A 27,022-nucleotide genomic window follows, 5' to 3' on the forward strand; every position below is an offset into this window, starting at 1 on the left:
GAAGGTTACTGCAAAATCCCATTCTCTCCCCACCCCACTAACCTTCTTTCCAGCTCCGTTCTCCTGTGCAGGGCAACCAAAGAAGACCCAGCCGATCAGCTGGGACTCGGGAGGCAGAGAATAGATGGGGCGGGGCCAGTCAGAGGTGGTATTTGCCAGTTCTCTGAACTACTCAAAATTTCCACTAACGATTCTCCAGAACTGGTCAGAACCTGCTGAATACCACCTCTGATAGCATGTAAATAAAATGTTATCAAATTTAGATTTTGCCCTGCCCTCAGCAGAGTCCTTAGATTGACAACTATTGTGTTTCTCTGAACTAAAGCAGGGTCCCCAATTTCTTCTGGGGAGAGGGCCAGGGGAGAATGTTGAAAAGATGTTTTTTTCTTTCTATATATATTTATATGTATATGTATATAAATACCTGTAAAAGGGGAGGAGCATTTGCTGCTTTTTCTTCCTTTCAGCACCCAGCCAGGGTGGATCCTGGATGTTAAATGTTAAATTTAATTGATCTTTTTTTTTCTCTTTTTTTTTGCACACTATTTTTATTTCTTTTTTTGTTGTGGTTAGAGTTGAATGTATGCTTTTGTTTCATTTTGTTTGTTTGTTTTACCGTTTTGTATTTTATTTTTTTATGATAAAATAATAAATAATATTGAAAAGAAAAGATGTTTTTGGAATTTTGAAGGTAGGCTCTCTCAAAACAAAGTAGGGCTACCAGTTCTTGGCTTCAAAAATCTGAACAATCACTAGATGGTACAGATACAGATAAACAGAGTTGGAAGGGCCCTTGTAGGTCATCTAGTCCAACCCCCCGCCCAAGCGGGAGACCCTACATCATTTCTGACAAATGGCAGTCCAATCTCTTCTTGAAGGCCTCCAGTGATGAAGCTCCCACAACTTCCGTGGGCAAGCTGTTCCATTGGTTGATTGTTCTCACTGTCAGAAAGTTCCTCCTTATTTCCAGGTTAAATCTCTCCTTGTTCAGCTTCCATCCATTATTCCTTGTCTGGCCTACAGGTGCTTTAGAAAATAGCTTGACCCCTTCCTCCCTGTGGCAGCCCCTCAAATATTGGAAGACCGCTATCATGTCTCCTCTGGTCCTTCTCTTTACTAGACTAGCCAAGCCCAGTTCCTGCAACCATTCGTTGTATGTTTCAGCCTCCAGTTCCCTAATCATCCTGGTTGCTCTTCTCTGTACTCAAGTTTTTTGCCCGCATATCTGGTGGCTCTACATACAATACCTTCCATAGTTAAGTGTGGACAAATGCAAAAAGTCCACTTATCAAGAGCAACGTTCCCAAGGAACTAAGTTTCAAGGGCCAAATCATAATGTGTAGTAAAATATCTATTTCACAGAAAAGCTCACAAGGTGATGCTCAGAGAAACAGTCACACTTAATGTAGTCCCTGTATCCAAAGTGAAACGTAGTGGTAACTTGTCCACTTTTCCACTGAGGCACTAAGCTAAGATGCACACTTTCTCTTTGATTTTTTAATTGTTTGTGCTGCTATAACTTATAATACTCATGGTCTACATCATAACAATTCATTAAATATACTGATATTACATGTTGCCATTATTATTTATGTCTACACTCCATGCCCATGTCTCAGTTCCAACTTTGATGCATTTATAAATGTGTTTGGGAAAATGACAGGCTATTCAGTTAGAAATAGAAATATAATCTCAGGGCTAGAAAGGACCCTGGAGGTCTTCTAGTCTAACCCCCTACCTATAGCAGGAGTCCAACCCCCTATCTTCTGCAGGAGGACTTATCCTGGACAAATGGTTGACCAATCACCTCTTGAAAACTTCCAGCAATGGCACGCCCATAACTCCAGGAGGTGTAGTAATTCTCCAAATCTGAACAACATCATTTGCCATGCTGCTATTAGTAACAAATTTTAGATAATTTCCCAGCTGGGCTCCTCTTCAGTTTTTAATGTTTATATAGAGCATCTTTAGTTGGCTGACATGGGATCAACAATCCAATGGTTCAACTTGCTGTTGTATCAGTTTGAAGACTGTGATATACTACTTACAAGAAAAGGTATTTTGATTCTTTTTCTGTTGGATAATCCAAAATTCAGAATATTTTTGAAAAAATGGATAAAATGGTCACTAAATGAATGGTTGGAGTTAAGGATTATCTTTGATAGTTTAATGGAATAAACAATGAGAAATTCTTATTATAACTTTGAATACTCTTTCTACTTACTGGATTCCACTGTGTTTATATAGAAAATATTTGACCCTATCATTATACAGAATTTTTAGAGATGCAATAGGTTTAATGCTTCACTGAAATATGTTTGTCTACAGTGCTTTATAATTGTACTATTTAAAAGAAAGTTATAGGCATTAATTCAACTTTGAAATATTGTACAATATTTTCAGATGCTCATTTTATTTTAAATTATATCCCCACTGTATGGAAACTGACACCTGAACAATGAAAGTGGATCCTTCATGCATACTTATAGCTAAAAGATTTATTTTTCAGCATTACAAAAATAGATTTATGGCCCTAAATAACTACTGATCTGCAGAGTTGATGGTATTACCATGTTTTGAACAAATTATTTATAGACATAAATTAGCAGTACAAGACTATAATGAAATATATGACTGTCCTTAAAATGCATGAGTAAAATTTATATGTATGTATACGTATGTAGGTATGTATGTAGGTATGTGTGTGTATATCCCTTTTAATAATTTTGCTTATTGTTTACTGATATTTTATTGTAATGTGGTTTGTTTCGTCAATAAGACAGCCAGTTCATTGCAGTCTTAGGCTAGTAAAGTATGTCTACGAGTGATCTGTGAGCACCCATAAATATAAGATTTCAATAAATAATATTTCATACAAAATTAAAATACTTCTATAAAAGAACCTGGCAAGACCAGGATCAATCTATGTCTAAGTTATGTGATAACATTACATAAATTACATAAAATGTGATACCATCTAACATTACAAAAATGTGATATTATATCTAAAGTTACATAAAATTGGATCATATCTAAAATGACACAAAATACATCTATATTATAGAAGGATCCCTATTAAGGTCCAGCAGATCTTACATACTGCTGCAGAAAACCTAGCCATGTGCAATATAATGAAAGACAGTTCTGTAGTTTTGTTTTATGCATTCAATTAATAAAAGTGTTTTTTAAAAGAAAAGAAATACTTATACAGAAAAAATGTAGGGCTATCTAGACAGTCACAAGGGGACAGCAATTTCTTTTGGCTGCCCTCTAGTGGTTTGCAGCCATACCTTGTAGCCTAGAAAACACTATAGCCCACAAAACAAACCAGATAACGAATGCATCCATCTATGTTTTTTAGAAAGCAGGCAAGAAAGCATGCAAGTAATAATAAACAAACCAGGCAAATAAGCTCATAAAGAGTATCATGGTCCCTCTAGATGTTTTCTAATGCCTGCTCCAGAAGCAGGGTCCACATCTTTCTGACTACATACGTAGCTTTTTCTCTGGTAATATTACACTGATAACTAGAGCAGACAAAACATTTGCTAGACCAATACTTGAATATAGCTCATCAGTCTGGAACCCACATTACATATCTGATATTAACACAGTTGAGAAAGTCCAGAAATATTTCACAAGAAGAGTTCTCCACTCCTCCACTCATTGCAGAATACCTTATGCCACTAGACTTGAAATTCTAGACATAGAAAACCTAGAACTACGCCGCCTTCGGTCCAATCTAAGCATAGTATATAAAATCATACATTGCAATGTCCTACCTGTCAATGAATACTTCAGCTACAACCATAACAACACAAGTGCAAACAATAGATACAAACTCAAGGTTAACCACATCAAACTTGACTGCAGAAAATACGATTTCAGCAACAGAGTGGCCAATGTCTGGAATACTCTACCTGACTCCGTGATTTCTTCCCCAAACCCCAAAAACTTTAACCTTAGACTGTCTACTATTGACCTCACCCCTTTCCTAAGAGGTCTGTAGGGGGTGTGCATAAGTGCACCAACGTGCCTACCATCCCTGTCCTATTGTTTCTTTTAATTTTTTTTATTTTTCTTATATGTATCCATGTATTTTTCTTATATGTATCCATGTATTCATAACTATGTTTTTACTTATACCTATTATCTTGTAAGCAATTGACAAAAAAATAAAATAAAATAAAATAAAGTATTTCACAATAAAGCATTGCATGGCAATCACCAAATGTCAATTTGTAAAGTGTTTCTGCCACTTGTGTCAAGCTCATGGCATACTCGAAAATAAATGTCATATTTAGAACTCACTGCTTTGTAACAATACAGCTTTCCATTTAATAATGTTTAAAATTAACTAACTTTAAATCTGTTCGGGTTTTTTTTTCTTGGTGTAGCAGAGTTTGCCGAGCAAAGGAAGTGTCCGTGGGCATAGATTCTACAACGTATGTTTTAAATTGTCCCATTTTAACAAGTTTTACAGGACAATGGAAAGAAAGAGAAGTCATTTAAAATTATTGTGAAAGTTATTGTCTGCATCATGAGATATTAGTATTTAGTAAATATTCAGATCGCTTGGATCCCATGAAATACACTTCATCGTGGCTATGGTGTCCCAATTTTGAAGGCTGGCAAAATCAAGCAATATCTTCTGGAATAAGCTGGCTTTTAATTCCTTTTCCTTTTGAAAATTCCAGCTTCTGATATATATGCTAAGTTAGATATGATAAAATTGTCCCAGAGCAGCTGAAGAAAAAATATCAAACAAGTTCATTTGTTACAAATTCATGTTGCAATATGTCAGTTCAATGATCAAGGAAAGTAAGTCTCTGGAACCCATGAAGTAGAATTAAACGATTCTTGAAATAACATTTGAGAATCAGAGTTAAAGCTGAACATGCCAACTCCATCACAAACAGTGGCAGTTCTGTCTATACTGGCCAGATGTGGGAAACCTGCAGCTTACAGGCTACATTTTGAGGCCCAAGGAATTTGGATAACAAGCCCAACCAAAATAAGGCTTAATAGAAACCTCAGCCTACCATTTCAGTGACATCATGTGCTTTGACTATTTGGCTGCCCCCAACAGAAACATAGGTTCCAGCCATCCCCAAATTGCTCCTACCAGCTGAATAATAGCACTGTAAATAGATGTTCCTAAATGTATTTTTTAAAGGTTCTAGTTCAGGGGTCTCCAACCATGGCTACTTTAAGGCCTGTGGACTTCAACTCCCAGAATTCTGGGAGTTGAAGTCCACAAGTCTGAAAGTGGCCAAGGTTGGAGACCCCTGGTTTAGATCCCTTCACAGGTTATGGGCCATGTTTGGGTCCGGTTAAGAACTTGAGGGAGGTGCATGCCACTTATGGAAATTTATTACAGTAGTCCTCAACTTACAACAGTTTCTGTAGTGACAGGGGGAAAAAGTTGGCCGAGGAATTCTGGGAATTGAAGTCCACAAGTTTTAAAGTTGCCAAGGTTGGAGACCCTGTTCTACTCCATTTTAAATAGGGTTGATCAGAGGTTTGATGGAACTAGCCAAGTTTCCATGATCTCCTTCCTCCTCCCAAATTTACTGAAGTTGCTCAATGCTAGTTCCATGAAAGGCAGAGAAGCAATGGAGTCTCCCCAGAGTAGACACCAGAGAATTTGATGCTAAACAGAAGTGCTTTAGATGATAATCCCAAGTAACAGCAAGAACAAAGAGTCTTCTGTCTAGAGAGGTGTCCCTGTCAGATCTTAGCAGGAAAGCTATATAATTCTGTATTATCTCAAAGCCAATTACTCCATTTCGTATGAGTTTTCTTATTTAAAGCCTCCCCCGCCCCCCGAAAGCACCATCTCAGCTGTTTGCAAGAGAAAAATAGTGAATAAAAATTAAAATATAATGTTGCTTTGCAAATGACTAGATATATCCCTAAAGAACAGTTGGGGTATCATAGACATTCTTGCACAGAACGTAATCCTCTGTTTCTAAACGATGAGATATGCATTGTATCAAAATGCAAGTACATTCATAGATGTGTTGTGATTTTCAAAAAAAAAGAAGTGCTGTAAAACATGGAGGTATGTTTCATCACTTACCCTTCTCCCCAGCCCCCTTCCTGCAGATGCCAATGGCAGTGCACGATAAGTTAACAACATAATATATGAAGAAGTTCTGGTCAATGTTTTAATCCATGAACAAGCTTACTAAATCCTCAAACAAATTTCAGCTCATCACTTTCAAACAACTGGCACTGGTAATGCTTTCAATTTCTAAACCCTTTGAATCAAAGATGGTTTCTTTATTCAAAATTACAATGAAAAAATAAAACACTACAGTAATACAAACTCAGAAAAAAGAAAAAGAAAAAATGGAAAGCATAGAAAACAAAAAACAGAAAGCAAAATGGTAAGGAAACAAGTAATACAGAAAGGAAAAATATAAATAAATATATAAAATGATTTCCTCCTTCATCACAACAAATAGTGTGTAAGCAATTTTGCTAACTGATCACCTTTTCTTAAATGATGAACAAATTAATCTTTTCCCCGTATCTTGTATCATATCTATAAACAAATCATTAAAATTTTGTAGTCCTAGTCAGTAGAAATCCAATAAGAGTTACCAGAGAACAACATAGCTGTTTTAACCTTGAACAAATACACCAGCTTTAGATTCCTTCCTTATACTTTTAGCAATCTTGATCTGTAATCTCTTCAATTAATATCCTAGATTAGGGGTGTCAAACTCATGTCGTCATGTTGTCAACATGTGATGTATCACAACTTTTCCCTTCACTAAACTGGGCACGGGTATGGCCAGCACGTGACACATCTGGCCCGTGGGCTGCAAGTTTGACAGCCCTGTCCTAGAACTTGATTTTTTTTAATGTTACAGCCCTTTTAATTATTGATCTAATTATTAAGATATCAGATGATGTTATTTGGATTTCCAGTGGAACATCTTTTACCATATCATTCTTGTACCTATCATTTTTAAACCCACTTTTAAATAAGTCTCAATCTTGTCTAGTAAAGCTTGTTCCTCTTCCATAACATCTTTTAAACAGCCTAAGTACAATGGTAGACCCCTTAAAATTAACTTCTGAGTCTACTATATTCCCAGATGCCCCTCAATATGTCCAATGTTAAAATATTTTATTTCATTCTGTATTAGTAAATCAAAAGTACCCGTTCTTCTTTTCATTATGATCTTTTATGCCTTCTAATTCCCTCTAATATCCAATCTTCATTTTCCCATAGGAAGGATTCTTATAATTAATATCACAATCTCATTTCAAATCTATCAGTACCCTTAGCCCATTTGTAACTTTTCAAAACAGTATTCTCATCACCCTTTTGCTGTATATTCAAAAAAAAAAAATTGTCCTTACATTTATATTTAAATTTTCTTTTGCAAATGATTGAAGAAAACTCACCTGATATTGTACAAATGTTATTCCATAGATTCTTAATGGCTGAAGGACAGTTAGAAACAACTGTTTCCCAAAGTGATTAGAAAAGTAAATATATGAACCTTGTGTCCATAAAGGCACTGACCATGGTTTGGTCAAAGATGGTGTTCCCTTATCTCCTAGAGTTCTCAACCCACTGGAAATCACTGTTGTAATCTCCTCATAAGGAGCAACAATCTGGAGTACTTGTGGGTGATGCCAAGTCCTCTCCTTGTCCAGAGAGGAATCCTGAACTGGTCCACTTGCTGATTCTTCATTCTGTTCTAATTGGCTCCACTCTTGCTGGAGCTATTTTCAGTTCATTATTTTTCCCACGGAAATATTGAATCAAAAGTGGTTTCTGATTGCCTTCATTTCTGCCAGCTTGAATGCTGTGAACAAGAAGCAAAATTCCCAACTTGCTCCAAGTTGTACAACACAAATCTTTTTCCTACTACTCTACCACAGACTATATGAAAGATGGGAGTGAAATCTTGTCCTTGAAATTAAAAATGGTTAAATGATGCACCACTGTAAAATCTCCAGTCAGAGGTGGTATTTGCTATTTTCCGAACTACTCAAAATTTCCACTACTGGTTCTCCAGAACTGGTCAGAACCTGCTGAATACCACCTTCGGTATGTATGTATGTATGTACATAAGTATGTATTTTTTTATTTTTTTATTTAGAAACAACAAAATAGGAAAATAATTACACCTCCAGAAAGTGGGGTGGAGGGAAACCCACCATATACATCAAGCAAAAGAAACCTTCAGGGTTCACAACAGGGATGGGATTCTACCAGTTCGCACTTATTCACTAGAACCGGTTGTTAACATTCTAAGCAGTTCGGAGAACTGGTTGTTAGAAGAAATTACTGGCCTAATCCTGTAAGGAAGGCAGGAAGGAAACATTCTGGTGTTGCTTACAGAAACTGCCTCTCCTTTAACCCTTTAGTACATTTTTGGCAGGACTAGACTTCCTGTCTCAGGAACGTCTCTGGAATTTTTTCCCGTTCCTTTGCTGGTACTTTGCTTGGATGGAATGACCATTCAAAGTTACAACGGCACTGAAAAAAGTGACTTATGACCATTTTTCACACTTACAACTGTTGCAGCATCCCCACAGTCATGAGAAGCCAGGCAAGGAGATGCATGCCTCGATGTGAGTGATGTTGAGTTGGCCACGCCCAGCCAATAACATGACCACCAAGCCACGTCCACCCAGTCACATGATCACCAAGCCACATCCCCCAACTAAGCCACACTCACAGAACCGGTTGTTAAAAAAATTGAATCCCACCCCTCATTCACAACCACCCTACTCTAGACCTGTTGCTGGAGTGGTAATCATACAGATCTCAGGGTGGAGGGAATTAGTATTCCAGAGGGCAGGCCCCACAACTGAAAGAAATGGGGCAGTAGAAAAGATTTTTTAGCTGCTTATTGTACCTGCTGCCTGTGTGTGTGTTTTGACCCTTTGAAATATATATGTCTGAATGCATACAAATATATACACACATATCTGCACACATCAAAATATCTTTGTCCAAGAAGATCCACCCAAGGGAAGGAAAGAGATTTTCTAGAAAAGCGGAAGGGCACAGTAGCCTGCAATCTGAACAAAATCCTTTGCAATCTGTTACCAAAGCATTTCATTCCAGGTCGAACTTTCTTAAATTAATTTAGATTAAAAACAGTTTGAGCAAAAACAAGAGCAGCTGATATACTAAATAAGAATGTGTCCTTTTATTTCCAATAACAAATTACTAGTATTTTGACCTGCAGTTTTGATTTTGTCTCAGTTTGATAATATACTGTTTATTTAACAAATCAGCCAGGGGACAATGTCCCATACTCTTTCCTATTCTGATCCTCTTTTCCTCCAAACTCATTTTTACCCTACCTTATTATTTATGTAAAATTCCTGAAAAGAATAACCAAATGTTCTGGCACACATTTATCAGCCTTAATATATTCTGAATCCTGGCATGATCTGTACCAGTCTTTCTCATCCTAGGCAGTTTGAAGGCATGTGTGTGGGCTCCTGGAATTGCGGGAGTTCAGGTTTCTTGCCAAGGTTGCGAAACACTGATCTACACAATCAAAGTCTAGCAAAGGTAAACTGCATGCTTTTGTTTTTTGGCTCTTTCCCTTGGCCATCTTGCATGAAGTATCTGATCTGATAAGTCCTGACAGAATTACCTTTACTGGCAAAGTCAAAGGAGAATGGGAAAAGCAAAGGGCACAGCAGGAACTTAGGTAGGGTTCCCCAGGTACGTGGAAGACCAACTGACTAGAAGATAGAACTCTAAATTCAGGAGAAAAGAAAGCAAAGAGTAAACCTCCCGTTTTCTCACCTAGAGAGGTATATATCTATGTGGCTATAACGTTTGGACAACTGTATCCAGCCTAAGCATTATAATGGGCCTATACATGATTAAAAGGAAGGAGAGGCCTTTCCCCTAGCGTTATGAACCTATCTGAAACTGCCTTTGCTCCAAGATTTGCATTGAGTATTGATGTTCAGAGAGAAATCGAAATAGACATTCCTGTTTTTAACTTGAAGTGTTTGGCAAGATCCTTTTAGAAAAATAAACTGCAAGTGAAAATAGTGGAATGATTGAGTTTGGGTCTGTTATGTTTTCATAACAAAGTGAAAAATTAGCAAAAAGACTAAGAGATTGCTTGCATTGGAACAGGGTGATTTATGCTTTCCCTTTGGACTGTTTGACAGCTAGGTTTGCCCTACCAATAGAAATTGGCAAGGTTTATTTTTCATTTGAAGATGAGGAGGCTGCTAATCAGCTTCTTTCCTATCAGTCTTCTCCAAATATATTTCCCACAAAAATACTGGAGTATCCCGTTAAGTTGTCATATGTCTCTCCCTTCTGTTCTTAGTCAGCTTTCACCATTGTGAATGCAACATTGGATTGCAATAAATGCCCCCAAGCCCCTGATCAAAATTGTTGACTTTCCACTGCTCATGAACCTATTTGCAATAGGATCCTTGTCAGTTAATAAAACTGAAATATCCCCAACCATTCAACTCACTCAGTGCTAAAGAATACCTTTCCTGTTGCCAGACAGGAGTTAGTAGGTCCAGACTCTGAGTTGGCAGAGAAGAAAGAAACAGCCTATTTTGTGCAACCAGATTTGTGAGACCAAGCAAGGCATTAAATGGTCAGTTACTGGTTTTATTTCAATACTATTGTGATTTTGGGGGGGATTTCCTGCCTCAGGCACCCAATCTCTCTTAGCCCATATCTAATGTCATCCTATTTTATCTATATATCTAACTTCTAAGACAGTTTAGTGAAAATGACTTCATGGTTGAGATAAGAATATAACTAAAGATTTTCTGGCCCAGGTGATTAACTATGGATACCCCACTGATTCTTAATCTCACATCATGCTTCATGTGATTTGCAAGAATTTAGGAGGAAGAAAATGCTATTCCTATTTCAGCTTGTTGCATTAATATTCTGAACTACCTGCACACATGATAACATCAGAAGCAATAAACTTGATTTGTTTTAGAGTCTTTTTGTAAATTGGCTTTTCATGAGACACAAAAATGGCAGAGGCCTTTATAGGTGTGGATATTTAGTTTCTAGAGTCCTTTCATGACTACTTTTGAGGAAACCAATATTAAAGGCAATAGAAAATGCCTCCATATTACAGCTTATGCTGCTATAATTTCTTTCTCCTATGGTTATCCATCAATAAAGCATTGACTCTGGTGGGTCCAGAGATCAGATTGTCCTTGATTCTGTAGGTCTTCAGTAAGACTTAGGAGATTCCATTCTGGGCTCAATCCTGAGGCCTCACATATGTGAAGAGATCCGTTTCCTGCTTGTACTAATCGATATTTTTGTAATTTCTCTTGTTACTTTGGGCCTTGTTTTTGTATATGTATTCGTGTATTTGCTTGCTTTAATTTGCTATTTGGATGAATGGATGTGAATAGATAGATAGATAGATAGATAGATAGATAGATAGATAGATAGATAGATAGATAGATAGACAGACAGACAGACAGACATCTTTAGAAAGTCTCATCAAATTATGACTAGATTTCTGTAAGGAGCATTTTAAATTGCTGTGAGATTTAGTTAGTCTATGTTTCTTTAGTCATTCACTGTTTTCCAAGATGGCAGTGATTAGATTGTTGGACTAAGCCACTTATATAATGGTAGAGCCAATGTTTGGCCCAAAGCACTTTACAGAGTGCTAATACGATAAAAATAGAAATCTTTTAAGGAAGTTTCTAAGTTTGAGAAGCAAGCTAAAATAAAAAAGCAGTACTGCACATAAATAAATATTCAATGTTTAGATGGAAGGAAAAGATCGGTTACTTGTAGTGTGTATAGTTTTCATTTGTGTTCACTTTTCCTTTTAAAACTAGATGTCTCTTGACTAAACTTGAATTAATCCAGGCATTCTGATTTTGGGGTGCCCATCTTTCTTCTGAATGGAAGAAATAGGAAACAAAGTTTAATCCCCCCACCTTACAGAATGATGAAATCAAGTTCTGAGAAAATGTATCTGGAATTCTGAAGGCATTACCAGCATCTCAAGAAAAAAAAAGAGACAATAGTCAGTCAGCTAGATTCAAGAATTTCAGAGCTGTAATGCATGAAGCTACATCAAATTCATCTCTGTTTTCAGCAGGCAGCATGATATATCTATTAGACTGGATATACTGGAGAAGACCCAGTGGCATCTGAAAGGGAATATTCAAAAGAGGCAGGACTTTGATTGCAAGCTGCTTAGACTGCATTCTTGATGTTTTTTACATCTCTCCATGAATGCCATTGGAGGAGATTTATTCAACTTATCTACACTTTCAGAAATTTTATTTTAATGTAGACAACATTTCATAAAGAATCCTGAGATAAAATATCATTCAAGTGCAACACTGCAAAACTTTATAGATTTTAGATAGATAGACATACAGGTTCCAGAAAAAAAACCTGGGGCAGTTAAATATATTAATATTAATATCATTATGTACATGAGCTTATTCTGGGTAACAGGAAAAAGACAAACACATTTTGCATTTTCTGAGAAATGTATTAGTTTTTCTAAAACAATAATTAAACATAAATGGAAATGTCAAATTATTTTCTAGGGGCATTTGCCTATTTTGTACTCATTGCAGTAACATCAAAATCTGATCACCACAATGATCCCTACTCAGGTGGGGAAAATTATTATATCCATTTTTCATGTTTATGCTCTTAATTATGGGATGATTTCCTTTTTATTAATAGATATCAATCCCACATTCTTTGCAAGATACCACCGATTTTCTTGCCACCATCACCTTTTTTCTGTATTTTTTCATTTTCTATTATTTTCCTCTATCTTTGTATCTTCTATCTTGTCTGTTCCTTCCCTTCCCTTCCCTTCCCTTCCCTTCCCTTCCCTTCCCTTCCCTTCCCTCACAAAACGTTCTGGATAGATACCATACTGGCATATTGTGGTATTGTATGCCTGTTGCTGCACACATCACTGCATTTCAGATAAGCTGTAGCTTCCAACTGGTCTTTAAGAGAAGTCCCATGTAGCTAGACAGGACATTGTCTTTGGAAGAAAATCCTTTTAGCAACCCCCAGATATCTCTTCCTATCCTGAAAGAAATTGCACAAAATAGCAGAGCTGACCGTGAAGATCAGGGAGTGTATCAAGGAACATGGTTTTGGAAGTGAAGATGAACCTTTTATGAATTTCTGTCTTCTAGACTAGAACAGAGGCTACCCTGCCCATTCCCTAATAATCTTACCCTCAGCTGGGAAGGAGCAATCAGACAAAGTGTGCTACTTATCCCAGAGAAGCGTTAGTTATCTTCAGCATGTGTAAAAACTCTTCTTTTAGAGAAGATTTAAACATTTCATACTCTTAACATGCACCCACAGAGACATTACAGGGACTTGGAGAATTGCAGGTTTTATAATATAAATTGTATGTTCTTGATACCATTTTATTCATGTACTATGTTTCTTTTATTCATTCCGATAGCAATTTAATCACAATAAAGATATACTTTTTTTAAATAGAGTTGTTTTTTAAGAAGTACAGGTAGAATAGAAAAAATGATTATTTCACTGACTAAAATAATATGATTCTTGATCTGTTAAATGAACATGTATCTTGTAAAATGTATATATTGTCCAAACCTTATAGAGCATATTACCTTAGAATTTATACTGAAAATAATATACTAGTATAAAAAAGTACAGCCATTCTGAAAGCTTGCACTCAATTTGTATTCTTTGTGTCTCAACTATACTCTCCCTTCTTTGTTATGTAAAGAGTGTAGCTGAGACACAAAGAACACAATTGCCTGCAATTACTGGGGATAAAGGTATGTGTGTCATTTATTTACTCATTTTACACACGTACATCATTCTTTATCCAGTTTCCACAGTAGTGTATTTTATTATTAGAATTTTAGTAGCAGATTTCAGTTTAAATCTCAGAAGTGATGAAACTGGAGAGAACAAAAAAAATGCCCCCAATATGAGCAAAAATTCTGTGAAGAAGACCCATAGATGAAATGTCAGCATTAATGAAAAAGTTTCACCTCCCTTCACCACATATATCATGTTACACACGAGGAACATCCGAAAGGGATCTTCCCACTAAAGATAACAGCAAGCTAGAGATCTGGGGGTGGGGATGGGAGGAGGTTTATACGTCATGCTTAGCTAGAGTCATTTGCTGAGATACAAATAAATAAATCAAACAAAATAGTTTAACTATAATTGATGACCATTTTGATAAAAACTTTTGGCTGAGTTTACATCACATACTAAGCCATGGTTTATTTCTTTCTGACTTGCAGATTGTGTGAATTCAGACACAATGTTGTAATTCTAAAGAAAACTAGATCCCAAGCACTCTTAAGTTTTATAATTACATCACTGCGTCTGAATGCGTCTGAACAAATCATGACTTAGTATATGATGTAAACTCATCCAACAGTGGTTTTATCAAAACACGGTAAAAACTATTTGATTGATTTCTATAGCCGCCCTTCTCAGCAATTGACTCTAGTTAAGCATGATGTACAAATGGAGTCTCTGAGCACACACAACTCTTGCAGAATAGGAGTAAAATGTTTCCACCTAGTGGTTGTGTTCAACTGAAATCAAGCTTTCAATCACTCTTCAAAGATATACAACATAGAAAACGTATATGAAACATCACTACAGATACTTTTGTGAATAATATAACTCTATTTAATATACTTTTGAGAGACAATTGCTATGTCATATAGCTATTATAGCAGTAATCTTAAATGTCATCAATTGGCCAGGACATTTCTGTTCCAGAAAGACCACAGCTGCATATCAGCTCCATTTCAAAAAGGCCACCTAAGCTTCTGATAACAACATTTTCCAGAAGTACTTCCAAAGTATGAATCCAATCATTTAGGAATCTATAACCTCCATATATAAACAATTTACCAGCTAAATAAATCAATTAATGAGAGCAGGGAACAGGTAATCTTTAGGCGAAGGCCGGACATGAAGGCACATGAAGCAACAGATAGAAACTTATCAAGGAGATCCTACATAGAGTTCAGGAGAAATGTCCTGACAGTGAGAACAATCAATCAGTGGAATGGTTGCCTCCAAAAGTTGTGGGTGCTCCATCACTGGAGGCTTTTAAGAAGAGATTGGACAACCATTTGATTAAAATGATATGTTGGTGGCTAATCTTTTTTGGCTCCCATGCCGAGCACCCAGAAGGCAATGCATGCTGCCCCCCCATGCCCCCTGAGCATGCATGTGCAACTCCCCCATACGTGTTGTGCATCTCTGCGCATGCACGCACGATCCTCCCGTGCACCATGCATCTCTGCGCATGCGCGTGTGATCCCCCTGCATGTGCTGAACGTCTCTGAGTATGCGTGCAAGACCCCTGTATGTGCTGTGCGTCTCTGTGCATGCGTGTGTGTCTCCCCCGCACCCTGCGCATGCGCACCAGATACCCAACAATCAGCTGTCGGGGTGGCACATGCACGCATGCACAATGGGGCTCTTCCGGGCAACCTCTTGCGTGCTGGCAGAAATAGCTCTGCATGCTACTTCCAGCACATGTGCCGTAGGTTCGCCTTCATGGATAAAGGATGTCATGCTTAAGCAAGGAGTTGGACTAGAAGACCTCCAAAATTCCTTCCTACTCTGTTATTCTGTTACATATTGGGTATAGATCCAAAACTGATCAAAATACAGCACAAAAGATAACATTAACATCTGGAATCAGGCCATCAAGTAGGAACACAACCACCAGAACCTCATGCTTAATTTTCTTGTTTTAAAGAATCTAATGGATGAACAGAGTTTGAAGGGATCTAGTGAGAAAGATATCTTGATTCAAGACTCTACAACATGACGCTCCAAAGTGCCAATGATTCTTAGGGCTTAGCAGGCTCTTAAAACCTTGCCTGATTTTTAAAAATCTATTTAATTTTAAAATGGGAAGTTGGCATGCTGCATAACATCCAGTATAATTTTTATTTCCAAGAATGCTTCTAGGTCTCATGCAGCAACCCACGTTTCTGAAAGAATACCAGCCTACCTAGAAAAAAAGAAAGAGAGCCTATCATTGTTCAGCCATTACTCAGTTCCAAGTAGGGATAATTGCATGTTACTATTGTTTATTCCAATCCCCAAATAAAGTCTTAAACAATCCCTTTTCCAGTCCCTCGGAATTCCCATCTCTCATAACAAATAATGTATGGTATGTCTACCTAACTGGATAGTTCTAGCTATTGCAAGGATAATTATGGGTGTAGTGTGATAATCCAAATATCTCAAAGTATCATGTCCACGCTTATGGGTTTTATTTGTAACCCTAATGGTTTCATTTCAAAGATAGTTATCTTTCCATTTAATGTCAAAGATTCATTATTTAATGCTCCAGGTGTTTTGCAAAAAATTAATGTGCCTCTGAAAGCTCTTAAACTTCTTCCTATTTGCCAAATTGACATGGATGATTCTCTAAGGATCCAATGGTGACTGAAATATTGATTTGCTATCATTTAAAACCATTAGACACCAAAGCATTTCTGTGAGGCCACATTTCACCAAATGTCACCATCCTTCAGTGACAGAGTTTTCTGGAAGAACAAGGTGTCTCTGTGTTATACAGCCATAATGGATGCTTATATTCCTTTGGATTAATTGCTCAAGTAACATCTGTAATCCAAACTGCTAGACTTCATCCGAGGTCCCACCAACATCAATCAAACTTTTTATATTCCCTCAGCCACCATGGGGAGTGTCCACTGTTAAACTTTCATCTTCTCGCTCAATCAAGAATGGCAAGTATGATCTGCCATATAGAAAGGTTGATGAAATGCTGGAATAGTTTTCTGGTTCAGATTCAAATGCAAAAAGTAGCCAGCTTCGCCCTGACCATTTTATAACTATAATCTAGAGAGGTGGGGGAGGGAGGGGGGAGGGAGGGAGACAGAGAGAGAGTTCCCCCAAGGATGAAAAAGCAACTGCAGTTATTATCTATTAGTTTTTGAAGTTAGCATTCTCCTTAGCAAAGATGAGTAATTAGTAGTTAGAAACAAGCATATGATATTCTAGAATTAGTTTTAGCATAAAAAGCAAAAGCCATTTCATATGTTAATTGTACCTCTCAGTGGAACTAATTTATGTGAAATAAAATGCACAAATATTGCCATAACTACAGTGTAACACTTTGCTACCCTTTACAATATGTATCTACTTCCGGAGTGAACTTTATTTGCTACAAAATAATCTTCTACTTGGAAAAACTAGTAAATGAAATGGCATTGTCCAGACAAGGTCAATACTGAGAATTCCCAAGGACAATAGTGAAGAGAATTACACTGCATAATCCTCTATATGTTACTTGGAAGTAAATCCCAATTAGCTTAATGAAGTTTATATCCAAGAAAAATATGAATAAGATAAGAACACTTATGACCAAATAGTGTCATTAATGTCAATGAAATAGAACTGGCTTTCATTGGACTGTGCCCAGCAAATGGCCAGAGACATATCTGATCTTCAACTAGTGGATTAAGAACTGTACTAGTCTAAGAGAGGCTGCCATAAAAACACAGGAGAAAATGAAGTTTGAGCTGCAGATAAAACTAAATCTGTAATGGGAGAAAATTTTATTATTCTAAGTTTTTTGATACAATCAATGATTGTGCTATTACCTACATTATTTGTAAATTAGGACACACCTCATCAATACTGAAGATAATTAAAAGTTTGCATTATTTGCTAGTATTCAAGGTAAGGCCACAACACTACATCACTAATATTGTTGATAAGGCATCTAACAATAATCAACATTTTAGGTTATACCCAAATTCTGTTTGCTGCGGAAAGTATTGGCCTTTGAAATGTCTTCCAAGAAGCATCCGCTCCAGAGAAATTCTATTTCGCCAGGAGGAAATAGCCATCAAGCATTATTTAAATAAATAAAAAAACATTAAAAGAAATTACACTGACTAACTTGCTAACTGGACAAAACTAATTCCATACCTCTTCATTTTGCTTTCCTCCCTAGGCTGCACTGGTGTGTCAATCCAAGTTTCGGCTCCATTGTAAGACTCCTAATTCTCACCCTGGACTTGGTCCACAGCCTTGAGATGGTAGCTCCTAGAATCACTGCAATTAGCTCATGATAGGGTTGGTTTGCTATCAGGCACCTGTTAAAAAAACTCCCTTGTGGTCTATGTTAAAGATGCTCTCATGCCAAAGGCAGTTTGTGCTGGGAGCAAGAGGTTGCATTTTTCTACACAACTTCTGCACTCCAAGCCCAGCCTGCTGCCGCTCTTGCTTGTACCAATGACTTCTGACACTGCTCCATTTTCCCCTTCCAACCTGCCTCCTCTCCCACAGCATCCCCAATTAAAACCATGCCCTTGCTATCTCTTCTGGTTTAAACAAGGACAACAACCAATAACAACATCAACGCTTCTCTTTGCTGCTGAGGACAAGAAATGAAGTGCTGTTTCTTTAATCGGCAAAAGCATGCAATTAAGAGCATACCTTTAATTTAGTGTTGGGATAGCTCACTTGCACCCTGGCAGTTGTCTTATTGGAGAGGGCAGCCTGCCTCAGATCCTCTAGCACTGAAATTATATCATCCAGCACGCATTTCTTATCCTGATTTCTCAACACACACAGATGGGAAAAAGTATAATTATAGCCTTTGTGGTTCACCTTCATTTCCAGCACGGTTCGGTGGATCTGCAGCAGCCCTTCAGCCTGGTGCAAAATATTGCCCCCGGGCTTGGCGAGAAGGATCACCCGGCCATACCTCCCCGGGGTGTGCAAGTCCGAATAGAGATGGCTTTTGGAGCGGTCGAGGGGGAAAAGGCTGTTGGCCAAGCTCCTCTCGATCTTGGCCAAGCTGTGACTCGGGGCCACTAGGAGCTCCAGGTCCATTTCAGGCTGGAAGCGGTTGAGGACGCTGAAGCCGAAGATGATGGTCAGGACTGCGGGCACGGTGAGGAAGAAGACAGGGTGCCGGCTGACGAACAAGCCCAGGTGGTGGCAGAACGACCGGAGCCCTCTGTGGATCACCTGCCGCAGCATCCTCCTCCTCCTCCTCCTCTTTCTCCCGAGCCAGCTTGCGGATGCTCCCGGCCGTCTTCTTCGAAAGCACGGGGGACATCGGGAGCTAAGTGGCCTGACGAGCCCCGCTTTGCCTGCCTCGGACTTTCGCGCTCACTCGCTCGCCCCGCTGGCTCGTCCTTCCTCTCCCTCTACTACCCGCTTCAAACACTGCAGCAAGTTGCAGCAAGATGACCAAATATTGATCAATGGAGCGGGGGGCCGTTGCGCGCGTGCGGGGCTACGGGGTGAAGTTGGGGGGGCAGAGGAGGGGTTCCCTCGGGCTTCCTCTCCCCTCCCCCCCTTCTCAGCCTTTCAGCCCCGCTTCCACTCGCGATCCTCCGGAGGCAGCGCCGGGCGGCAGCGGCGGCGGCTGAGCCAAGCCCCCCCCCCTCGTCCTCAACCCCCCCTCCGCTCTTTCCTGGCGCGCTCGTGCAAAGCCCTCCGAAGCGAGGTGGGCGGCGGCATTTCAGGACTGCCGCGGAGCTCTCGGCTGCTTTGAAGTTTAAGCGCCGGGCGAGCCGGAGAGGCTCCTGGAAGGAGGAGGAGGAGGAGGAGGAGGCTGCGCCTGACCCTGCCTTTCCCTTAAAGAGGAGGCGCGGGAAACCCCCCCACCCCCACCACCCCTGCCTACCTGAGGGTAGCCCGCCCTCTTTGGCTGTCGGGCGGGCAAGAAGCAAGCGACCAGAAAGGCGGGAACGAGAAAGAAAGATGAGGCTGCGGCGGAACCCAGCCGGCCCCATTGTCTCTCGCGCCCTCCCTTCCTCTGGCGGGAGCGAGGCAGCGCCCGGGAGCTGGAGCTCGGCTTCGGGAAGGCACCTCAGCCGCCGCCGCCGCCGCCGCCTTCGTCTTCCTTTCTCTCTTGCTTCCCGGCCAGGATCGGGGCCTGTGGCTAGCCGAGCGGGTGTCCCCTTCCATCCGCGCCTTTTGGCCCCGGAAAGAGGCTTTAGGCGACGGAGCCAGGGAAGAGAATGAGAGGAAATGGTAAGAAGGTTCAGCCGCTCTCGCCTAAGCTTCGGGCTTGACTACTGCAAGGAGCTGAGGGTGGGGGCCTGCCCTAGATCCCTGTGCTGAAACGCTCTTGTTCCTTGCCTTCAAGCGCCAGGTACGTGGCCGGCGGTCTTCCAGGAGAACTGGCTGCCCAGAGGCTTCCAGGTTCAAGGCAGAGCGCTCCTTACTGACTCAGCCAAGAGCCCCCTGTCTCAGCTACCTGCCCACCTCAGCTACCTGCTGCTGGTCCGTCAAAAGGTCTGCTCCGGAATCCATCTTTGAAGGCTTTTCAGCAGCTTTGCACCAATGCCTTAAAAGGGACATTACACACTCACACGCACACCCATCCATACACCCCATACACAAAATTAGAGGCTAGACTGCAAAATTCTTTCTTTTGAACGGCAACTTTCTTTCTTTCTTTCTTTCTTTCTTTCTTTCTTTCTTTCTTTCTTTCTTTCTTTCTTTCTTTCTTTCTTTTTCTGCCATTCTTATATTCTTTGGCTGTTTCAGTTTGGAACATTTTTTTCTTTTTGCTATAGGCTATTTCAAGAATTTCAAGACAGCTAATAAAGGACTTTTTATAACAGTAGCATCTTGAGTTGGTCAGAATTAGGTACACTCACACACTCCTACCATCATATCAGGTCTAGGACAAAAACCTGTCACACTGTTTACCAATACATTTAACTTTGACAAGGTTAATCACTTTTTTAAATGGTTTATAAACCAAATGGACAGTATATCAGAGATTCTCATCTACCAGATGTCTGTGTTCATATTTAATTTCAATACCCTTCCTCTAGTTTTGATATGGGCTTTTCCTTTGGATAAGAACTATCTTCAGAATAACCTGCCGCTGTCCATTGCAATTCCAAATGTCACAGGTGTTAGACTTGATGTTTGAGAAAAAGTGAATTCTCGAGCAAATTTTAGTTTAAATGTATGTATTTCAATTCATAACTTTCTAAAACCTGATATTATTGGGTTTAAATATTTAGGAAAGAAATCATTTAAATTACAATATTTATCCTACTTTATTTATTTATTTGTTAAATTTATATGCCGCCCTTCTCCCTTTCCAAAGCAACTCTGAGTGGCATACCATAAAATTATAAATATAGCACCATTAAAATAAAAGAACACACATAAAAAACTATAGTCCAGGTTACAATCGATATGGTGGGGAATCTCCTCTATCACTCTACCAGCCATCTCTAACATGGAGTGCCACCATTGGGTTCCCAAGCTAACCAGCAGAACCAAGTTTTGTATTAAGGTTACATTAAAAGATGGTTTGGCCAATACAAGTTTTAGGCAGTAGGTAAGTCTATCTTGGTTTAAACAGAACAATCATATCTTGATTGAAAAAAAACTGGAATCTGCAATCTGGATTAGTTGGCAATAAAGATATAGAAAATATTGCTTCCATTCAATAGCAGTCTGAAATTTTGTAATTCAGATATGGTAGCCATATAATAGCCTCTTAATCTAAAATACCAATAATAGATAAAGCATAACATTGTATTCTGCATCAAACTCAATTGCCAAATCTTTTCCTATACGGGTAATATTACAAAAATCTAATGACAGTTATGCATTAGACCCATTCAGTTATTGGAAGTTGAGCAACCTGTACATTGTACATTAAATAAATAGGTCAGCTTTTTTAGCCATGATCTATGCTTTACATAGCAAACGCTTATCATATTATGAAAGAATTAAAACATGAAAAGGGACTATATCCAGAAACCTCCAGGAAACTATTTTAGCACTGTGATTGAATATCTTAAAAAGTAATTTTTGAGACTAACAAATACAATGAAACTGTAGTGTAGTTAACATCCATTGGTTTTACTGTTTACCATTTTTTTTCAGTTTACAGCTAGTACTGCATATTGGAGCATTCTATTTATCAGATTTTTACCCTACTTTTATTTCGTTATACGGAACTCAAAGTGGTGAACATAATACTCCTTCCTCCTCCTATTTTCCCCACAACAGCAGTCCTGTGAGGTGGGCTGAGACAGTGTGACTGACCCAATATCAGTCCTCCAACTTTCATGCCTACGGTAGGACTAGAACTCACAGTCTCATGGTTTTAGGCCAGCAGTTTCACCACTGTACCAAACTGGCTCTCCATATTTCCTATTCTGGGGATCTCAATCTCAATTGTGGTGACTTGCTCTGGCCTGATATCACTTTCAATTCAACATGCAAATTATCTGTCAAACTTTGTATTTAGTTTGGCCTCCAGGATTTACTTGCTACACAAAGCACACATATACCCCTGTGAAGAATTACCCAGGATGGTAGAACATGCGTTTGCAGAGATACAAAAAACAACCAGCATGAAAATTGTACTGGTTCTATTTAATCCAAAATTATTAGTGTGATTAATTATTGCAATTATAAATGAGAAATTGTAGTATCAAATGCTTAGGAAGTAGCAACTTCCTAAGTCACCATGACGCAGCTAGAAAATCTGCTGTTTATAGCATGTTAGTGCTGTGAGATGAATTGCATCGGAATGCCAAATGTACTTTCTTCCTTTCATTTCCACAGATAACAAGCTTAGTAGGAAGATAATTAGCCATTTTTATTTTTCACATATGGAAGTGGAGGCTGGGAAATCAGGCAGTTTCCTCTGTCATTTAGTAACAGCTGAGAAAGGATTTCAAACAGGATTTGAGACCAAGGTTACCAATGAAATGTTCATCACTTGATTATGGCAACAATAAATGACAATTTATTAACAACAATAAATGCACTGGTGAAACAGCCCATACAGATCACAACATCAGTGTGCTGAGGTGTACGTAGTTTCAACATTGCCTGGGCAGAAAATAACCTAAGAGAATCTTGTAGTTTCTTATTAAAAGACCTATCAGTATAATATCCACCTAACACAAAATCACTGAATGGAATGCAAGCTTTCAAGAGTTTTCCAAAAACTCTTTATTTGGCAAGATGATAGTGCTTAATGCATTTTCAGATTAAAGTCCATTTTCAGATTCAATTGCATCTCTTTTTAAAAAGTATTATATTGCTGTTTAATTCCAATTATTATGCTTTGTTGAACAGTCAGCCAGATGTTCAGACCAAATTTAGCATTTAAATATACCTATTGATAGATGGTATTGATTGATGGTATTAAATATATAATCAGATGATGGAAGCTGTTCCAAATTAAGTTGTGTGTTGTAATTAACTGATGGGGATGTCAAAGATGATCAGGTGGTGCTTCAGTTGTTTTGGGATTGCACCCAAGGTGCCTATTACTGTTTGTATTACCTTTGCTTTCTTGTGCCATCATCGTTCTACTCCTGTTTGCATGTCTTTATATTTTGTTATCTTCTCCAGTTCTTTCTCTTCTATTCTGTCACTAGGTACTGTCACATCTACTATCAAAAAATATTGTCTTTCTTATCAACGATTGTTAGGTCAAGGATGTTGTGCATTTATTATTATTATAATGACTCCAATTTTTCAGTTCTAAAAAAAACTGAACTGGACTTTACAAAAAGGCAACAGAATTGGGGCTAATTTAAACCCAGGAGGAATTGGAGTTCCAGAGGCCCCCCCTCAATAGAATCTGCCTTCAAAGCTGGGCAGCCTTGTGCTACTACAGACATGGGCAATCCTTCTGACCCAAACAAGATTTTAAAACACACACACACGCATGCATACACACACACAAACACACACACGTATTGCCATTGAGCAGTCCAATATAGTCCAAATCATTTTTGTAAAACATCAAGTATTTTCAAAAAACAAACAGCAATACTTTTGTCAAAAGTATAAATGCCTTTTTCCCCCGTAGAACTTTAATATGAAAAAAAGCAAAACTTTTAGTACTAAATGAGGGCTGCCTTGAATTCAGGTATAAAAGTGAAAAATATTTTGCAAAACTTATAGAACCTTTAACACTGTAGAAGCAAAAATTAAAAAAAATAAAAATATATACTTTATACCAGTCAATAGGAAAATTCTAAGGACCCAGAGCCTTATCTAATTTCATTGATTTAAGTGTATTCATAATTGCTGTAAAATAACAACTTACTGGATTGCTTTATCTTGAGTTATAATGAGAACAAATATTTATCCAGAAAACACTACAGTACTCTGTAAAATGGATAGTTATGAATCAATATTATAAAGCTACATATATTTATAATGAAAATATCTTATGTTAACCATCTAAAATCCTTAATTGTATAAAAATAATATTAGATTGTTGATTTTTTTTTTAAATCTGGAAACCAAAGTGTACTGTCCCCTTGCTAAACACAATTTAAATAATAGTCATTGTCAAATCAATAAGCATGATAGGATAAATGAATACAAAAACAAAACAAAACCAATGAAAAATAAAAACGGGAAAAAAACAAACTAAACCCACCACATAATAGAAGAGAATAATACAAGAAGGGGTGGCGGAAACACCTCTAACCCTATATAGACTAGTAAAAGAGGTATGCTGGAAGCTACAATACAAAAACAATCCCAGCAACTAAGAGACCTATCTCCTGTTTAAAAAAGCAAAAGCAAAACATAATATTTGCAAAGGAAATAGATTGCCATTTCATTTTTCCTTCTGATCCTAACTCCACAAACTTCATTGCAGTTCCATTTTAGAGAATGTTCTTCACTCCAGAATCTAAGGAAAAAGAGAAACAAAAATATATTCTGGATGCATAAAAATGTTTTTAATGCATCCCCTTTTGACTTGCTGGAAAACATAACTAAACAGATGATATCGCTTGACTGCCTGAGGAGATAGATCTGTAAAAAATATCTGCTTTAACTTATCAGGAAAAAAAAATCTTACCTGTCATGACAATAATAAAATATTATCTCAAGAAGCACATTAGAAAAGTTGAACCAAAATAAGGATGGGATTCTGGTAGATGAAAACAGAAACCTAAACAATATGCTTCTCTATTTAATCTCCAATGAAAAAAAATCTCACATAGGAATTTGTCTATATACAACAGTAGTTTAAAGAATATAAAAGTCGCCCCAGCACAAAGTCATTACTAGGAAGCCAGAGTGGGGCCGGGCTGCATCTACCATTCCAGACAAACTGCTGTCCAACCTCTTCTTTAAAATATCCAGTGATGGACCACCCAGAGCTTCTGAAGGAGAGGCCTTCCACTGATTAATTGTTCTCAGTGGAACATGGAAAGTCATTCTGTACATGAAGCTGCATACGGATTTTTTTCTGCATTTAGAAGTAAAGTTGATGATCAAAAAGATTAGAGAATGCTGTAAGCATGTGCCACTACAATGCCCAGATCTGTCCCTGTGTACTTTTTCTACAGAACAGAATTACTGTTACCAGGCAGTAATTTTTCCCTGACATTTCCAGTATAAGTATGGAACTGGTCCCTCTTTTTTCAAAATGCCATCATCATCAGAACACTCATTACTATGATTCTAATATAAATTTATTGTGGTGAAAGACTCATAATTGTGGTCAATGTGTTATTAAAACAGCAATTAAAGGCATAAAAATCATGGTTTAAGGATGCCTTCAACTGTATTTCACTCAGATATGCTCTTGCTAGCAGTATAAAAACCCTGGATGCAATTCAAAGTTCTTGATGACATAAAGAGATGATTTCAGGAACAGATAGAAATTGCTATTTCAATACCGTAAAATGAAAATTGGATTCCAGAAACTGATGCTGACAATACTGATGTGGTTGATAGGCTATTTATATCCGTACTAGGAGCACCACCTCTGCATTTGCATTTCCCATTGCAATGTTATTCACATGCTTTAGTAGTAATGAACTTCTACGTTTTCTCCCTTTGCTCCTTTCATGGGGCAAATATCAAAATGTCTCTTTTTTTCCTGCTCTTCTAAGTTTCATAGGCATCACTGTGGGGTTCAAATCCAGCTACAGGTGCTGTAGTGGGCCAATATAGCCAGCAGGTCATTGGCTGAAATTACAAAGAATGATCAGGAAAAGGTTCAGGGAGACCAAGAAGTCTAATCTACTTCCCTAGTTCTTGGGAGAATAAAAGAGATAGAAGACACACAAGCACGACACACAAAGCATCTCAAGGTGTTTCTGATGATTATTTATTTTTTAAAACATATTTCTCTGTTGTCACAGTTAAAAATAATGTTAGTGACTTAGATAAAAAAAAATACAAGGAATATATCTACTGATACCTACTTTCTCAGACATCAGAAAGATAAAAGCAACCAAGAAAACAGTACAAAAAGAAAACCATACAAAATAAAGAAAGATAGTAAGACTAGCAGTGGTAACACCACATCAGAGGAAATAAGAGTTTAAACATGTAGCAAAGGAAGCAAACAGTGTGCGGAATCACTAGTTTCTTTATGATTTGTTTGGAAATCTACCCTTCAGAATCTATCTATCTATCTATCTATCTATCTATCTATCTATCTATCTATCTATCTATCTATCTATCCATCTATCTACCCACCTACCTACCTACCTATTTATCTATCTACCTATCCACCTATGCTTTTTAAATCTATACACTACAAAAAATCTTCTGGTCTATTTATCTGCTTGTAATCTTTAATTTGAGCACATCATAGGGCAACCGGTTTTCAATCAACATACCTCAAAAGGGGTAAGAATGCATGCAAAATCAATGATCTATGGACTCCCATTGGGCTGGAATTTGGCATAGTTGTATCTGCTTCAGTGCTGCCATGCCACCATACTGCTGCAGTCAGCTGCAGATATGTGATCAGTATTTCCAGAAGTCCCTGCCATCTTCTCACAAGCAAAATTAATGGGGAAGCCGGCAGAAAGTTGGAAGTTCCTCCCAGTCCCACTGTTGTTGTTTTTTGCCAAGGGTCTACAAACTTGGTAAGTTTAAGACTTCTGGACTTCAACTCACAGAATTCCTGAGCTAACATGACTAGAGGAGGAACTCTGGGAGTTGTAGTCCACAAGTCTTAAAGCTGTCAAGTTTGAAGAC

At 38.2% G+C, this 27,022-nt stretch overlaps 1 protein-coding gene across 2 annotated transcripts in view; it reads right to left on the reverse strand.

Moving 5' to 3' along the window:
* The window catches only part of PTCHD4 (patched domain containing 4), an 80,537-nt gene extending 61,238 nt beyond the window's left edge, over window positions 1-19,299 (reverse strand). Inside the window, exon 1 of one of the 2 annotated variants that reach the window (XM_026707739.2) lies at window positions 18,665-19,299. In XM_026707739.2, coding sequence (XP_026563524.2) covers window positions 18,665-19,039 — 375 coding nt within the window. In that variant the 5' untranslated portion in view covers window positions 19,040-19,299. Of the gene's footprint in view, window positions 1-18,490 lie in introns of both variants that reach the window. The other variant, XM_026707737.2, reaches the window with a different exon arrangement.
* Window positions 19,300-27,022: the final 7,723 nt, after the last annotated feature.

Source organism: Pseudonaja textilis, chromosome 1, assembly GCF_049901715.1.
Source record: "Pseudonaja textilis isolate UNSWEBS1 chromosome 1, rPseTex1.2, whole genome shotgun sequence".
NCBI classification, from domain to species: domain Eukaryota; kingdom Metazoa; phylum Chordata; class Lepidosauria; order Squamata; family Elapidae; genus Pseudonaja; species Pseudonaja textilis.